The sequence below is a fragment of the Pleurodeles waltl genome, chromosome 7 (assembly GCF_031143425.1).
Source record: "Pleurodeles waltl isolate 20211129_DDA chromosome 7, aPleWal1.hap1.20221129, whole genome shotgun sequence".
In the NCBI taxonomy this organism is placed as follows: domain Eukaryota; kingdom Metazoa; phylum Chordata; class Amphibia; order Caudata; family Salamandridae; genus Pleurodeles; species Pleurodeles waltl.
Window position 1 is genome coordinate 1525965176 of NC_090446.1, and position 18530 is coordinate 1525983705.

At 44.4% G+C, this 18530-nt stretch overlaps 1 protein-coding gene across 2 annotated transcripts in view; it reads right to left on the reverse strand.

Moving 5' to 3' along the window:
• Window positions 1-398: 398 nt before the first annotated feature.
• Window positions 399-18530, reverse strand: part of LOC138247463 (cornifelin-like) — a 114828-nt gene continuing 96696 nt past the window's right edge. For both annotated transcript variants that reach the window (XM_069202088.1, XM_069202089.1), the window contains exon 4: window positions 399-4637. In XM_069202088.1, coding sequence (XP_069058189.1) covers window positions 4548-4637 — 90 coding nt within the window. In that variant the 3' untranslated portion in view covers window positions 399-4547. The remainder of the gene's footprint in view (window positions 4638-18530) is intronic.

An 18530-nucleotide genomic window follows, 5' to 3' on the forward strand; every position in this document is an offset into this window, starting at 1 on the left:
ACGCATGCCTTGGGCAGGCATTAAAAATGACAGGAAGAATGTCACAGTGAAACTTGTAAATTTCACTGCGCCATTTTTTTAGGCCTCCTAACGGGGAACACTCCCCATGCATACATTATGCCTGGCGCAGGCATAATATGGTGCAAGGGGCTACAAAGTGGCGCAATGCTTGCATTGCGCCACTTTGTAAATCTGGCACGGTGAAAAGGCCTCCTTGACGCCACCTTCGTGTAAAAAATATGATGCTAGGGCAGTGCAAGGAGGTGCCAGGGACTTGTAAATATACCCCTAAGGTTGTACACCATGTCTGAGTGTTCATGCTCACACTAGCACCACACCCAGAGCTCCACTGCTCATGTAGCGCCGTCCACACAATAGATACCAGATATGACACAAATGCATTCAATATATTGCCACATTTATTGCAACATTACAGTGGAAATAAGCAATGCATGCACCAATCACAAGCCTGATAGCTGTCAGGCAAGAGTAGCCTCACAATACAGCTACAGCACCAATCAACAAGACCAGAACAAACCAAGTGTTGTTCTCTGTACCCCATTCCCATCCCTGTCACTTCTACTCCTTCTGCCCACCATCTCGGTGTCACTTTCTGCCCACTCCTTACTTTCTGTGCACAAGCCCCTTGACATTCCAACCCTTTCCACTTCTGCCCACTTAGCTCCTTGTTCAAACCCAAAGGGGCATATTTACAAGAATAAGGGCAGCACAACAACTTACCTTGCTGTGCTGCCCTGCGCCACGGGCAAAGGGCAGGAATGCACCATACGATGCATTCCTGTTCTTTCCCCTTGCGCTAGTGCACTTTTGGCACTATAGAGCAAGGGTGCCTCTGTTGCATGCAGAATTGTTTTTTTGCAGGAAGGGCCACCTTCCTGCACATAAACAATCCTGAGAGTCTTTTTCCTCTTTCTATGTGTGGTGTAGAATGCAGCACACATAGAAAGAGGGAAAACAAGGAGAAATTAAGATATTTATTCTTGTTGCGCCTCCCCTGAGGAGGCGTTAGGTTTTGGCGCATCCCCAGGTTTACAAGCAAATCTTGGAATGCATCAAAATCCATGGGTGTTGCATGGGGACACCCACCACAACGCCCATGGAATGCCTCCCTGATGCAGAGTAAGGCAACACTGCTACTTGCGCTGCTTTGCCTTACTCCATATCTATGAGAACATGAAAAGCCACGCAAAGTGGCTTTGTGTGGCCTCGTGGATATGAGTCCAAATTCTGCACCGCAACAACATCAAAAAAGTGATGCTCCAGCAGCGCACGGGGCTTGAAAATATACCTCTAAGTTTCTTGATTCTTGACTTCTTTTCCCCACTATTCTTTGGTTGACCTTGATATCTTCTCTATCTTCAATATGTCTTTAATGCTGCTCTAGGTATTTCCTTTCAGTTTTCTGAGGCTACTCACTGTCCTCTAGCTGCTTCCATCGGACATTTGTTATGGCTCCTCACTTTACATTCTCCCTCCTAAGGCTTATATCTTTAGTATTCAATGTTATCTACTTGCTATCACTCTCAACTTCTTCCCCTTTACAAGTCTCCTGGCTTCTCCCACCCTATTGCCCTATTTAATTGTAAATTTACTGAAGTCCTCTTCTCATGGACCTTTAGTAGTCATGGACTCTCCAAATGCTCTAATCTTATTTGTGCACTTTCCGTTCTCAGCATCAACACGCGGGTCACTCATTGTTCCTGAGCACTCGCTCAAGTCCCTATCGCTCACCTACCTCAACCTAACAAACACAGAAACAATCCTCTGTTGCATCCTAAGGTGTCTTCCATCCTCCTGGACACTGGTTTTCAACTAAAGGCGCATCCTCTCTGCGGAACCCCCACAATATGCTCAACAACGAGTGCGCTGATATGCGCATGCACTGAATCTGAGGGGGATGGTTGGTCGTCGGAGGTGGGGCCAGTGATGCTGTGTGACTTCTAGCTGAGACAGAACACTACTCTTACAGCTACTTTCAGGGATGACATGCCCAGCCGACGCAACTTTAGCAGCAGTCTCCAGAACGTGACACCTCTGTACCATGCAAGAGTGTTCACCCTATCCTGTTGCATGCAACATTATAGAGAACATGCAATGAAGCTCTGCTGCTGACATGTGCCCAGCATTCCTTCTCATCACCATGTTCAGGGATTCTCAGCTCCGCTTGAGAACAGAAAATGGCACACCGACAAGACCTCCACCAACCACGAAGCCTTCAAAAAAGCCATAAACACACACCACCAACTCATCAGGACCACCAAGAGAAACGCCTTCCTGGAACGCATCAACAACAACGCACACAACAGCAAAGTACTCTTCGCGATCATCATAGAACTTACCAACCCCAGAGCGAACTCCAAGGAACTCCTCCCCTAGCAAGAACTCTGCAACAACCTCTCCACCTACTAACACCGCAAGATAGCAGACATCTATGACAGCTTCCCGACTCAGGACCATCCACCACCAAAGCTCCTCCAAACCCCTACCACCTACTATGCTGGGTCAACATCTCTGATGAAGAAACCCTCAGCATCATGAACTCCATCCACTCCAGCTCTCCCTCCGATACCTGCCTCCATCACATCTTCAACAAAGCAAGCAGCACCATCACACTCAAACTCCGGCACATCATCAACCGATCCTTCAAAACCGACACCTTCCCAGAAATCTGAAAACACAATGAAATCAAGCCCTCACTGAAGAAACCCACTGCAGATCCAGACGACCTCAAGAACTTCCGGCCCATCTCTCTGCTCCCCTTCCCAGCTAAATCCTCGAAAAGGCTGTCAACAGACAACTCACCAAACACATTGAACTCAACAACATCCTGGACCCCTCACAGTCGGGCTTCCAGAGCAACAACAGCACCGAGACTGCCCTCCTCGTCGCCAGAGATGACATTTACATCCTATTAGACAGGGGTGAGACCGCGGCTCTCATCCTCCTCGACGTGTCTGCCGCCTTCGACAAAATCTCCCACCGCACTCTATGGACTCATCACAACGACGCCGGCATCTGAGACAAGGCACTAGAATGGATCACCTCCTTCCTCTCCGACAGGACCCAAAAAGTCTGACTTCCTTCTTCTACTCAGAGGCCACCAAGATCATCTGCGGCATCCTGCAAGGTTCCTCTCTGAGCCCCACTCTCTTTAACCTCTACATGGCCCCCCTAGCCACCATCGCCAGACATCATGCACTCAACATCGTCAACAACACTCAGCTAATCATCTACCTCACCAACGACCCGCACACAGCCAAAGCCAATTTCCACAATGGAATGAGGACAGCACCGCCTGGATGAAGGAGATCTGCCTAAATCTAAATACTGAAAAAACAGAAGTCCTCATCATTGGCAACATACCTTAAACCTGAGACATCTCCTGGTGGTCCACTGTCCTCGGAAGCGCTCTGGTCCCCACCGACCACACCCGCAACCTCGGATTTATCCTGGTCTCAGCACTCTTGATGAACTGTCAAGTCGGAGCAGTCTCCTCCGCCTGTTTCAACACCATGTGCATGCTCCGGAAGATCTTCAAATGGATCCCAACCGAATCCAAAATAACAGTCACCCAGGCCCTCGTCAGTAGCAGCCTGGACTACGGCAACACACTCTATGCCGGAACCACCAACAAGGTACGGAAAAGACTGGAATGCATCCAGAACTCCTCTGCCCATCTCATCAAGAACGCCCCCAAACACAGCCACACCTCCCCCTACTGAGAGACCTACACTAGCTTCCAATAGACAAGAGATTTACATTCAAACTTCTCACGCACACAAAGCCCTCCACAACGCCGGACCAGAATACCTCAACCAGAGACTCCACTTCTACACGCCCACCAGGCAGCTCCACTCCGCCGACCTCGCCCTCGCCGCCGTCCCATGCATCCGGAAGGCCACAGCCGGGGAAGGCCCTTCTTCCACCACGCCGCCAAGACCTGGAACTCCCTTCTCATTCACCTCCGAAGATCTCCCACTCTATCGCAATTCAGAAAAGACCTAAAAACTTGGCTCTTCACCTGATTCCCTCTGTTCATCGATGACAACTCACTTATTGCCCCCCTTCCCAGCGCCTTGAGACCCTGGTGGTTGACAAGCCACGCTTTACAAGTATACTGATTGATTGATTGATATTGCTGCCTACCGCTCTGCTTTTTGGCTAATAACCTCATTCTGCTTTTCAATCCTATTGTAGCCCAGATTTGTGGTACTAAAGATGAACCAGATAGCAGACCAGTGCCTCTCAAAGGTCCAGTAGTCAAGGCACTAGATAGCAGGTCTAGTCCTTAAGACCTTTGCACCCACTGTCACTGTCCCGACCACCACATGCTACACAAAGCTCAGCCAGTCAGCGTTAAAGCTTTGCAGTTCTGGCCAGACAATGGCAGACAACTAGTGCGCAGGAGACAAATGCATAAAACACAGCAGCAGCTCAACAGGGAGGTACAGGCAGGAGGTGGTGCATTCTGCAAGTTGATTATGACTGTCTTCACTGGGTGCAGATATCTTCTAGACTCATCCTTTTCAGTGCCTGCTCTTCAGCTCGCGAGACATCTGGCACAGGACACACTGCAAGCAACACCAGGCTGTAAGGGCATCTTCACGAATGGTGCCCTGCAAAAAGAATCCAAAACAGTAACTAGTAACTGGCATGCATGAGCACTGTTCACCTGCAGCTCCAAGACATAGACACTGTTTATCTTTCATGATATGAAGACTGTTGTATTGAATCAAAACTTATTTTAATTGCTAAAACTAGGAGAGCCTGTGCTTTTCAGCATTGTTCGTGCATTGTGGGTAATCTGTGATGTCACTCATGTTCAAGCTCTGAGGCTTGAGGGTCTTTTCTAGACAGACTGTGGCATATGCACCATGGGGTCTCGCTTAGTTCCAGAGCAGCATCCATCAGTCGGTTTTCTTACCCATGTGCAACCGTCCGTAAAGTGCTTCCTTCAACCGAAAGGTTGCGGACCTTTGTATAATAAATTGCTAATTTACTGGATACATCAGCAGGTATGTCTTCACATAGAAATGACCAACCTAAAACTGCCACTTGACATAACCAGCATTCCAGAATCTAGAGTGAAACTTCGCTAAGCAAGCATTGTGGCTAAGCGGATGGGCTGTGCAATGTTTAGTGACAATACTGTAGAATGCTGACTTGGAGTGCTGCAGAATGTTTAGTGTGGATGATGTAGAATGTTTAGTATGGATGCTGTAGAATGTTGAGTGTAGATGCTGTAGAATGTTTGGTGTGGATTCTGTAGGATGTTGAATGTGAATGCCGTAGAATATTGACTGTGGATGCTGTAGAATGTTGAGTGTAGATGCTGTAGAATGTTTGGTGTTGATGCTGTAGAATCTTTACTGTGGACACTGTAGAATGTTTAGTGTGGCTGCTGTAGAATGTTGAGTGTGGAAGCTGTAGAATGTTTAGTGTGGATGCTGTAGAATGTTTAGTGTGGATGCTGTAGAATTTTTAGTGTGGATGCTGTAGAATGTTTATCATGAATGCTGTAGAATGTTTATCATGAATGCTGTAGAATGTTTAGTGTCAATGCTGTAGAATGTTTAGTGTGGATGCTGTAGAATGTTGAGTGTGGAAGCTGTATAATGTTAGTGTGGATTCTGTACAATGTTGAGTGTGGAAGCTGTAGAATGTTTAGTGTGGATGCTGTAGAATGTTGAGTGTGGAAGCTGTATATTGTTTAGTGTGGATTCTGTAGAATGTTTAGTGTGGATTCTGTAGAATGTTGAGTGTGGAAGCTGTAGAATGTTGGTGTGGATTCTGTAGAATGTTGAGTGTGGAAGCTGTAGAATGTTTAGTTTGGATGCTGTAGATTGTTGAGTGTGGACAATGTAGAATGTTGAGTGTGGATGCTGTAGACTGTTTAGTGTGGATGCTGTAGAATGTTTATCATGAATGCTGTAGAATGTTTACTGTGGACCCTGTAGAATGTTTAGTGTGGCTGATGTAGAATGTTGAGTGTGGAAGCTGTAGAATTTTTAGTGTGGATGCTGTAGAATGTTTAGTGTGAATGCTGTAGAATTTTTACTGTGGATACTGTAGAATTTTATCATGAATGCTGTAGAATGTTTAGTGTCCACACTGTAGAATGTTTAGTGTGGATGCTTTAGAATGTTGAGTGTTGATGCTGTATAATGTTTAGTGTGGATTCTGTAGAATGTTGAGTGTGAAAGCTGTAGAATGTTTAGTGTGGATGCTGTAGAATGTTGAGTGGACATGTTGTAGAATGTTTAGTGTGAATTCTGTGAGAATATTTTGATGTAGGGAAAGTTGAGGTCTGTGTGCGTGGTGGAGCTAGGGCTTGATATCGGCTGGAGGGAGGTTACAGTTGAAGAGGACCTATCAGGCTGTGGCTGTAACTTAAGGGCCTAATATGAGTAAAGAACGTACCTCCTACCTAAGCAGCTCTGACTCTTGTATGAAGACCCTGTACTCGAATTACAACACTTTGGCACTGTGTTGTTGAAAGAACTTGCATGGAGATTCAGCAGGACTCTGGCGACAGTTGGGAGTTCATTATGCCTGAAACGGAGGCCTGTCCAGTGATGGAGAGTGACCCTGTCACCGGGAGAGATAATCTAGTGCCACCCTCCTTCAAATCCACCTGCAACTAGTTACAGAAGGTATTGAATGCATTTAATATGGTGTAGCTCAGTTCTGAAAGTAACTTTAGTTTTAGAGATGTCTATGAGAAATAACTGAGCTAAGGTTTAAGAATATTTACAAAATTAACGTACATGAGAACAGGAATATTTATGTGAGAAGATGAGGCAAACATTTTTAAGGTCATGTGTGTTGGTTGGCACACTTGTTTATCTTTGCAGTTTTATAGGCTTTTACATATATGGAGAGTTGGACTTATGTGGCATTGTACATTGTGAATTACAAGCGGAGCCTGGGTGACAGGTGGAGAAAATGTTTTTTAGGCTACAACTGGTGTTTTGGATTATATGTACTGAATGCGTATTGCGGTGTGCAAAGACATGGAAAGGGAGTGTCAGGTGTGTTTTTTGGTGTTACCACTAAGTACTTTGGGGGACATGGTGTCTGGTATGCAATGTGGGGAAGAGCAGTACTCCAGCTCCTAGTGTTGCACAACAGTAGTACCCTGTCACATGAGGATGCATGGGGGAGTGCACCATGGAGGGTGAAATTGTGGAAAAATAGTAGCCTGTTCTGAGGATATAAAGGGAAATACCCAGTGGTATGTGAAGTTGGGCAAGAGTAGTATGCTGTCGTAAGAGGATGCTTGAGGGAGTAGCCAGTGGTGTGTGAAAGTTAGCAAGAGTAATATCCTCTTGCGTGAGGATGTGTGGGGAGCACCTCCTGGTGTGCAAAAGTGGAGAAGAGTGGCACCCTGTCACAAAAGGCAATGTGGGGAAATGTAATACCCTGTGGGTGGTGGTCTGAAGCCACAAGTTCTGCTTGCCGGTGCTCTGGGAGCAATCCTCACTGAACAAAATGGAAGTTTTGCCAACTGTGTGGTTCTTGAGGCAGAGTATTCAGTGAAAAGTACTGTGTGTCTTTGTTTTCACTTGTGTTTTTGTTTACACTATATGTGCTCTGGTACCAGTCACCTTTTTGTACAGTGGGCAAATTTAACAGGTGCATGGTATCGAAGGCAGAGTACATTTGTTATTGTTTTGTTTGTTCATATGATTGTGTCTACTGGAATATAACCCATGGTTAAACTTTGGGTTTTCAGAAGTTTCAGTCTGCCGATACTGGAGGCTGTCATCATTATGTGCGGAAGACATTCTGGACCTGATTTAAAGTTTGTCGGAGGCGGGGGTTACTCTATCATTATGTTGACAGATGCCACCTTCCCCGAATTCTAGATCCCAGAGGATATAATGTGATTTAGAGTTCAACGGATGAGCTATCCGTCACTGTTGTGATGGAGTAACCCCTCTGCCAAACTCTAAATCAGTCCCTCTGTCTAATGTTTGTGCAGTTCCTGGAGGGCATGGGGCTGGGTGTAGATTTAGTGCTTTCTTCTGCCTGGCACTTGATCATATTTCTTTGCCCACCAAGTGTGACTAGTTGTTGGTCATGTTGGAGCATGGGTCTACACTTTGTTTTTATGCGCAAGAGTGTGATCCATCCTATTGTCCTTGTCAGCAGACACGCCAGCTTATGTGGTTAGTAGGGGGGAAACAGCCTTTAAAATGCTGGCCGAGCCACACGTACTACTTCCCCGCAAGCGCAACACTGCATGCCTGAACCATGACTCTGCTCGGAGTCTGCCTTAACCATGCATAAGCCTTAATTGACCACGCATATGTGTGGTTAAGGCAGAGAGTGGTCTAGCTGTGTGGAAGGGTGGGAGGGGGCTAGGGGCAGGTTAGTTTCTTAGCAGGGGGTAGAGTTTTAGGCCTTAGGGCGGGGTAGTTTTTAGAGTAGGGTGAGGATTGTTTCAGGGTTCAGAGGGGGGGCTGGGGTAGTTTTAAGGGCAGGGCTGTGTTTTAGGGCTCAGGATGGGGGTAAGGGGCAGTTTTAAGAGGTGGGGTCAGTTTTAGGGCTCTGGGTGGGGGGCTGGGGTCGGGGTAGTTTTTAGCAGGGGGCTGGGTTTTAGGCCTCAGGGTGAGGGTAGGGGAAGGGGTAGTTTTAAATTAAGGGCCGGTGTGGTTGTTTTAGGACTCAGGATGGAGGGGCAGTTTTAAGGGCTGGTGCGACGTGGATTGAAGGACTGGGGTATCGGGTGTTAGGGTGCAGGGTGGGGAATTTACCATGCATATTCCTTTGCCAAACATGCTTTTACAAAGAAATTTGTAGTAAAGGCACACGTAGTAAAACGCAGTCGTGGTTCAGACCATGTTGTTCAGGCATCCTTGGTTGTGTCATACAACCGGTTAGTGGAACAAAAAGCCATCAGATGATGATGCTCAGAAGTAAGACGCTGACTTGAATATGCAAAAGAAATAGCAAAGAGAATTTAGTATGTGTTTAACAACATAAAACCTTTATTTAGGCATGAGTGCATCTGAATGCATGGATGTTCAGGAGATAAGTTCACAGAATGAGAGGAGACAAACATATAAAAATGCTGTTAAGAAATATGAAGGAACCAAGAGTAAAGAGAGGAAAGGACATTTATAAGTACTAGGAATCACAGAAAAGACAGGGATACCACATGTTTCTATGTAGGATAAAGGGCATATTGCATCCTATAGGCGTTGTCCGGCTGACAATCACATATGCAGGAAGCGCAATGTGAGAAACCATTATGCCAGCATTTGCATACGGAGTTCAAGCAGTGCTCCACATTTTCGAAGAAATATAAATTTGATGATGAAGGAGCGAGAGAAAGAGGTAGAAGGCGATATGAAAGAAGAAGTTGTTTTGCAGATCTCTGGCATAGGAGACAGTAATAATGCACCTTTCTGCCAGACCAAGGTCAATGGAAAGCCAGTCGAATTTATGCCAGATTTTGGTGTGTGTTTTACCTTGATTGGGGATAATATGGTACAGGTAAACCAGGATGAAGATCTGAAAAAAGTCTAATAAAGTAGTTATTTGTTTCAATGGACAACTTGAGCTTAAAGACAGACACACAATGTCTAGACCAGGCTACTCCAACAGGTAGCTTGTGAGCTCCTGGTAGCTCTCCAGAGACTTGTGAGTAGCTCTCCTATGCGCATCCCAGCCTACTAAATTAGAACCTTTGTTTGGTTGAATTATGATTCTTAAACTAACATTGAAAAGTATGTATTTAAGGCATAAATAAGTGTATTTTTAGAACCCATAATTTCCAAGACACATGTAAAGCTGATATGTGAATGCTAAACCATGCAGGATTGGGACACTTATTAGTAATTATTACCTTTGTGGTAGGGGCATTGCAGGTGTGGCTGTTCTGTATTACCCTTGTAGAATCATTCCAAAGTGAAAAATACTTTTTTGCATTACTGCTGGCAATCTTGCAATGAGTTGATCATGGCAGGTAATCTTGCGTAGTGTGGTAACTAATGTAACCTTGTCTGCATGCTACAATACTGAGAATATTAGTAGCTCAGGATCATTTTCGTTGAGCATAAAAAGCTCTTGTTACTCAGAAGGTGGGAGACCCCTGGTCTACAGTATATGTGTCTAAAGATGGTGATTGTTTATTGGGATGGCCACAGCAAATGAGCTGGGTATCACACTTGACCACTACCATCTGGATCAAGTTTTGTGTGTATAAGGTGTTGGTACTGGGAACCAAAAAAAGTAGGAAAATAAATTTGCAGATGTGTTTTAAGACAAGCAAGGATTATGAAAGAGGTTCAACACAAAGGAAATGTTCTTAAGGTGCACGCAGTTAGATCAATTCCCATAGCATTGAGAGAAGACTTGTAGGAGGAATTGGAAAAGCTCTGAAATGAAGGGATAAATGAGGCAATCATGGCATCTGAAAGGGTTGTCCCCAATTGTTCTGGCAAAGAAACTGCAGGAGGGAGTGGAGAGGGAATCAGAATGTGTATTGATTTGGGAGACCTGAATAAATGCAACTGGGTAGACCGACACCCCCTGCTAAATATTATTGAGAGCTTAGGTACTTCAAAAAAGGCAGCAGTATTCTTGACATTGGATCTTTTCTCACTGTATCATCAAATAGCCTTGAATGATAGATTTACACCTTTTATTTGATTTAGAATGCTGGGTGTTATGTGCAGATTCTGTAGGGTAATGTTCAGTCTAGTATTGACTTCAGCAGTGCACCAGAGAGCCATGCAATAACTTTTCAGAAACATCAAACACATGACTTATTTTCAAGATGATATCTTAGTTTACGGTAAGGATGAGCAAGAACATGTCAATGTTCTAGAACAAGTTCTGAGCACCCTCAAGTAAAATGGGTTAACTATAAAGTGAGAGAAATGTAGGATTGGTGCATTTGTGGTAGTTCTCGCAGATCATCATATTGATGGCTATGGAATTAAACTAAAGGAAAGCCTTGGGAAGGTGATAAAGGAACTTTCTTTTCTGCAGAACAAACATCAGCTATGTTAATTTTTGGACTTGCGCAATTCTACTCAAAATTAATTGAAAACTTTGCTGATAAGATAAAAAGCTAGATAAACATAACTAAAGAGGACATTAAATATGCATGAGGTGGAAAATATGAACTAGAAATACGTCTGGCACCTTACCTGAAACCCGTCAATATGAATCGTCAATCCATTATGGGTAACAGATGCTAGTAATTATCACATTGGAGTGGTTCTTTTGTAAGTTAAGAAGTTTATTGCATTTCAAACAATATGAGGTGTGAAGTTCATGCCAAAAGGCCCTGGTAGTTTAGCATGAAATATGAGAGCAAAGCAATACTGTAGAAGTTTGACTTCAAAGTAGAGATCATGCCTGATGTTAAGAACATGACGGCGGATTTCTTGTCTCGCCTGCCTTTGAATGTGGATGAGAGCGTATAGGAAGAATATGTGGTAGCAATTTTGTGTAGAATCACCATAAGGGGAGTTTCACAAGAGGAATGGGAGGAATTGCCATCAAAGGATAGGTGATGAATAGGGTTATGCAGTATGTAGAGTGCAAGTACAGAAAGACTGGCACAAAATAGTTATGGTAAAAGGGAATACTGTGTTGTAGGGGCATGTTGGTTGTTTCTAAGGCATTGAGAGTGAGAGTATGCGATATGGCACATTACGGTCATCTTGGTAGCCAGGGCTTGATAAAGATTTGGAAAAACATGTAAGATAATTTACTCTATGTGCATGAAGAAATCACGCTGCATACAAAGAGTGGAGAAACCTGAATATCCATGGATAAAAATAGTTCTGTATAAGAGTTGTTGGCTGTGTGGGAATGGCAGTATGGCAAGATGGAAAAAGTGAGGTAAGCCAAGGAAGGATAAGAAGAAAGGTTTGCTAAAAGCATGTGTCTGAGTCAAGCTGAAAGACTGAGTGCGTGTGACATTCAGACAAAAAGTAAAACATTGATTGCCAAGATTTTCTACCCCTTTGTGCATGATGAGAGTGAGTTTGTATGTTGTGTTGTAACGTGTTTCATCTACCACATGAGGATGTACACAGTGTTCTCTGATGGTGTGCATAGTATTCTTTCAATATCATTGGATAGCTAGGGTACATGTGAGTTTCTAATGCAGAACAGACATTTGGGTGGTTCTAGGGCTAGCAGTTGGAAGAGGGAGAGAACTGGATATGGTCGCTGGACTAATTCTGGGGCTGCATGATAAAGAAGCACCTACCTACATGGCTTCGGAGTCAGTGCTACAGAAGTTCGCGACAAGTGGTCGCAGCCACAGAAGGTAGATTCTGACAGGCGACACAGTGGGTGGTAGACCTGCAGAAGTGATAATTAACCAATTAGTGTCAAAACTGAGAGAAAGGGAGAGTGGCTTAAAGATGATACCGCTTGACCGGAGTGCTGCCGCTGACAGCGGATCTGATTGTCGTGTACTTAAAATGGAAAATTGGCACGTACTAGAACATAAGGTTGGTTCCTTACTGGCGAACGGTGAGGTATGCACTACGCTGCCATTGGCACACACGGTTCTATTGACGTGTGTAGCCGTGCATGTCAGTAACAGAAGATTGGGACCAACGCGGCGTACAAAGCACTCACGCAATGTCAACTTTGATCCTGTAGGCCACCTTATTAGAGAATGAGGCATAAGTCTCCTCATCCAAGGACAAAACATACTGGAACCGAAATCAGGAATACACTGTTTTGCCAAATAAGAATTATTTCATTTCTTGACAGAGTTTTGATGAGAGGAGGCTTACCCAAGTGTATTCTTACAGATAACGGCCCACAATTTATTTCAGATAAATTGCAACAATTTCTGATAAGTAATAATATCACACATAGAACTACCTCGTTATATCATCCAGGAGGAAATAGTTTAGTGGAGCACTTCGACAGAGTTATTAAAAGCAGTAATCTACTGGCCAGCAGTAGGAGATTGAATTTGGAATATATAGTTTTGAAATTAGTGTGGGTATATACAATTTCTTCCAGTAGTGTAACTGGAAAAAGGCCATTTTCAGTGATGAGGGGACGAGAACCAATAGGCAAGGACATGGGCTGGATGGAGTCAGCTAAACTGCGGAGTGGTCACCAGAATAAATGAGGAGGAAAGTTACTGTGGCTCAACAAGCATATAAATCATGGTATGATAACAAAGTGGGCACTAAGAATGTACTTTGAGTTGTGGAGATCGGGTCAGAGTGAGAAAAGAAAGATCAGAAAGGTGAAAGCAAATTTTCAGAAGCCTTTCAAGCGTGTAAAAGTTTTCCCAACTCTGTGAAAGTGAGCGTTGGGAAAGTGTGGCATATGAACAGGATATCTAATTGTAGGAAATTCTCACAAGTGGAAAGTGATGAAGTCGATATGTATGATTGGATGGATATGGGTGTAAGTATTGACAAGGAGTGAGATGGGTGGGAAGGGAAACCTGTCCCGAAGAAGTGAGTATCAGTCCTGACACTTCAAGTGCTGGTTATGAGAACCTACAATGTAATGTGACTAAGAACAACCAAATCAATACTGGTAAATTTGGTAGAATCATCACCTAACCAAAGAAGTTTGAAGATTTTGTTTGTGTAAGTACAGTGTAAAACTAATGGTTTATACGTCATTGTTTTCTTTAGAATTCATTTTCCTGTTCCCTATATTTTACCAGGGATGCATATTCTTTAGGTTTTTGTTCACATTTTGATAGGTTTAACATATCGGATATAAATAGTTGTTAATAGTTCACCATTTTCATTTATAGATTATATTCCAAAATGTAATGTCTTTTCTATTTGGAAGGGGCGATGTGTATTAACGTGGTTCATCTACCACATGATGATGTACATAGTATTCTCTGATGCTATGCACAGTATTCTCTGATGATGTACGCAGTATTCTCTGGTGGTGTGCACAGTATTCTCTGATGATGTACACAGTATTCTCTGGTGGTGTGCACAGTATTCACTGATGCTGTGCACAGTATCCTCTGATGCTGTGCACAGTATTCTCTGATGGTGTGCACAGTATTCTCTGGTGGTGTGCACAGTATTCTCTGATGGTGTGCACAGTATTCTCTGATGGTGTGCAGAGTATTCTCTGATGGTGTGCACAGTATTCTCTGATGGTGTGCACAGTATTCTCTGATGGTGCGCACAGTATTCTCTGATGATGTGCACAGTATTCTCTGATGGTGCGCACAGTATTCTCTGATGGTGTGCACAGTATTCTCTGATGATGCGCACAGTATTCTCTGATGGTGTGCACAGTATTCTCTGATGGTGCGCACAGTATTCTCTGATGGTGCGCACAGTATTCTCTGATGATGTACACAGTATTCTCTGATGATGTGCACAGTATTCTCTGATGGTGTGCACAGTATTCTCTGATGATGTACACAGTATTCTCTGATGGTGTGCACAGTATTCTCTGGTGGTGTGCACAGTATTCTCTGATGATGTACATAGTATTCTCTGATGGTGTGCACAGTATTCTCTGATGGAGTGCACAGTATTCTCTGATGATGTACATAGTATTCTCTGATGGTGTGCACAGTATTCTCTGATGATGTACATAGTATTCTCTGATGGTGTGCACTGTATTCTCTGGTGGTGTGCACAGTATTCTCTGATGATGTACATAGTATTCTCTGATGGTGTGCACAGTATTCACTGATGGTGTACATAGTATTCTCTGATGGAGTGCACAGTATTCTCTGATGGTGTACATAGTATTCTCTGATGGTGTGCACAGTATTCTCTGATGATGTACATAATATTCTCTGATGGTGTGCACAGTATTCTCTGGTGGTGTGCACAGTATTCTCTGATGATGTACATAGTATTCTCTGATGGTGTGCACAGTATTCACTGATGGTGTACATAGTATTCTCTGATGGTGTGCACAATATTCACTGATGGTGTACATAGTATTCTCTGATGGTGTGCACAGTATTCTTTAGATATCATTGGATAGTAAGGGTACATGTAAGGTTCCAATATTGAACAGGTATTGTGGGTGGTTCTAGGGATGGCAGTTGGAAGAGGGAGAGAATGCGATACAGATGTTGTACCTAATCTGGGGCTGCATACAAAGAAGAACCTACCTATGTGGCTTCCGAGTCATTGCTACATGTTGCAGAAAGTGAAACATGCAGAAGGGTGTGTAGGTGCGGGGTATTCTGTTGAATAGTGATGTGGAGATGCAGGACAGGGTGGCCGGTAGATGTGGTACCAAGACATTCGTGTGTGGAAACAGGACTTTGGGGACAAAACAGACTGGAACCGCAAGACCGATGAGAGTATCTTCTTGGTTAGAAGGTGATGTAATGTTTTAGCGAATCACATGCTTCAATGCTTATGAACATGTACTTGGATACTGAGATTACATCATAATCTATTGTGCTGTGCACGCATGGGTTCGAATCCCATCCTCGTCGCCGCTGTAAACTCTCCTTCATCGGAAAAGGTCTGGACCTTTGTGTAATAAACTCCACGTATATTGGCCCCGTCAGCTGGTTTGTCTTGACCTAGAAACACCCGGCCTGTAAATACTAGTTACATAACCAGCATTCCAGAATCTAGAGTGGAACCTCCCTATATGAGCAGGTCTGAGCTGAGAACTAGAATGCTAACCTCACTAACTACTTGGCTGCACCGTCCTAAGCGAGTAAAGAGACATTTGGATCTGCCTGCAGGAGGACCACTGCCTCAAAAGGTCAACCAGACAAATTCAGTGGTGCCCTGGGGAACCCTCCTGAATTTTCAGTGTTTGGAGCATTGTTTTAAATCCCTCTGCTTGGCCTCTTCAAACATGTTACGTAAGATACAAGGTGGTCAGAACACTAGGGTCAGGGTTTTCACCAGCTTAAATAAACACCATCCAGTCTCAGAGGGCTACAGTCATAACAGTCATATAGAAAATGAACTGGATTCACATGTAATGCTTGATGTAGAAATGCACCTTTTAAGTTGGTCTATTGTATTGGAACGATAAAGTATTGCTTCCACTGGGTCAATAAAAAATTAAGTACACAAATGCAAGCCCCTTACTCCCTCTTGCACATTGCCCGAGAAGTAATGGTGGGCTGAACTGTTTCACTTATATTGTTAACAGAGGGATTCTCTTTGAAGTTTAACTTTTTCCATGATTCTTCTGTTTTTCACTTTGTGTGACTGTAGGATTTTCAACACCTAAAGACATTTTCTATAGAATTTAGTATAGAAGCTATCATTAATTTATTCATTCATTCATTCATTCAGTAATTTGTTCCAAGGTCATCCCTACCCCCTTAAGGACCTCTTCCTCCTTATCTAGGCCTTGGGTTTCCACACAATTCAATCCAGTTCAATTTAATTAATCATTTTACGTTTTGCCACTGACAAAAACCTTATGTATTTACAGGTGTTTGTACAGCGCACTTACATCCCAGGTGATCTTTATGCTCGTAATCCAGAAATGGGCCAGAAACCTAAGATTGAAAACTTAGGATCATATTTACAAGCCCTGTGCGCCGCCAGGGCGTAGTGTGTTTGACACTTTGCGTGGCTTTTCATGGCCTCATAGATATGGAGTAAGGCAAAGCAGCGCAACTCACTGCGCTGTTTCGCTGCGTTGCCATACTCTGCGCCCGGGAGGCGCTCCATGGGCGTTGCAGTGGGTGTTCCCAAGCAACACCAATGGGTTTTGACGCTGCCTCAGATTTACAAGGACATGTGAACCTGGGAATGCATCATAACCCTACGCTTTCCCAGGGGAAGCTGAACAAGGAGAAATATCTTTATTTCTCCTTGTTTTTATCTCTTTTCATTCTGCAGCACGCTTAGAAAGAGGAAACTGCCTCTATGGATTCTTTTTGTGCAGGAAGGTGCCCCTTCCTGCACAAAAACAATCCTGCATGCAGCGCAGGCAGTCTTGCACCACGGTGCAAGAGTGCCTGCATTTGCGCTAGGCTGCCAAAAGAGCATCAGTGCAGGGGGAAAGGACAGAAATACAGCGTCTTTCATAAATATGGTGCATTCCTGCCCTTTCCTTATGGCGAAGGGCAGCACAGCAAGGCCTATCGCTGAGCTGCCCTGCACTACTATTTAAATAAATATGCATCCTAGTGACTAATAAAAGGAAAAATACCCATTTTCTTTATAACTTCCTAAATGTCGGCAAATACATTTGTGAGAGAGGAGTAAAAGGCAAGGAGTTCCAGCGCTTCAAAGCAACTAGAGAGAAAGCTCTGGCATCATGAGTGATACTTGGCGACTGTCAGTAACTGGTCAGTGTTTGGACACAGGGAATGTTTTTTTTTCATTGCGAGAAATGTTTGGAGACAGAAGGCTGACGTGATGGCCATACTTTCTCTTTTCCTCTGCAAGCCAGTGTAAACCTGAGAGGGCAAGAGATAAGGCATTGAACTGTCTAAGGTTGCAAATCTTTCTGGGTGCTGCATTGTGGTCAAGTTGCAATTCCCTAATGGACTTTGCCGGCAGATCAAGAAAGACAGAATTACAGTCGTTCAATCTAGACATAATGAAAGCCTTCAGAAGTGTAAGGCAGTGGACAGACCTCGTGAGTCCCGTTGACACTAGAGGTAAGGCAGTGGAAAGACCTCGTGAGTCCCGTTGACACTAGAGGTAAGGCAGTGGAAAGACCTCGTGAGTCCTGTTGACACTAGAGGTAAGGCAGTGGACAGACCTCAAGAGTCCCGTTGACACTAAAGGTAAGGCAGTGGACAGACCTCATGAGTCCCGTTGACACAAGAGGTAAGGCAGTGGAGAGACCTCATGAGTCCCGTTGACACTAGAGGTAAGGCAGGGGACAGACCTCATGAGTCCCGTTGACACTAGAGGTAAGGCAGTGGAGAGACCTCATGAGTTCCGTTGACACTAGAGGTAAGGCAGTGGAGACACCTCATGAGTCCTGTTGGCACTAGAGGTAAGGCAGTGGACAGACCTTGTGAGTCCTGTTGACACTAGAGGTAAGGCAGTGGACAGACCTTGTGAGTCCTGTTGACACTAGAGGTAAGGCAGTGGACAGACCTCAAGAGTCCCGTTGACACTAGAGGTAAGGCAGTGGACAGACCTCATGAGTCCCGTTGACACAAGAGGTAAGGCAGTGGAGAGACCTTATGAGTTCCGTTGACACTAGAGGTAAGGCAGTGGACAGACCTCGTGAGTCCCGTTGACATTAGAGGTAAGGCAGTGGAGAGACCTTGTGAGGCCCGTTGGTACTAGAGGTAAGGCATTGGAGAGACCTCATGAGTTCCGTTGACACTAGAGGTAAGGCAGTGGAGACACCTCATGAGTCCTGTTGGTACTGGAGGTAAGGCAGTGGACAGACCTCGTGAGTCCCGTTGACATTAGAGGTAAGGCAGTGGAGAGACCTTGTGAGGCCCGTTGGCACTAGAGGTAAGGCAGTGGAGAGACCTCATGAGTCCCGTTGACACTAGAGGTAAGGCAGTGGAGAGACATCATGAGTACCGTTGAGTCCCGTTGACACTAGAGGTAAGGCAGTGG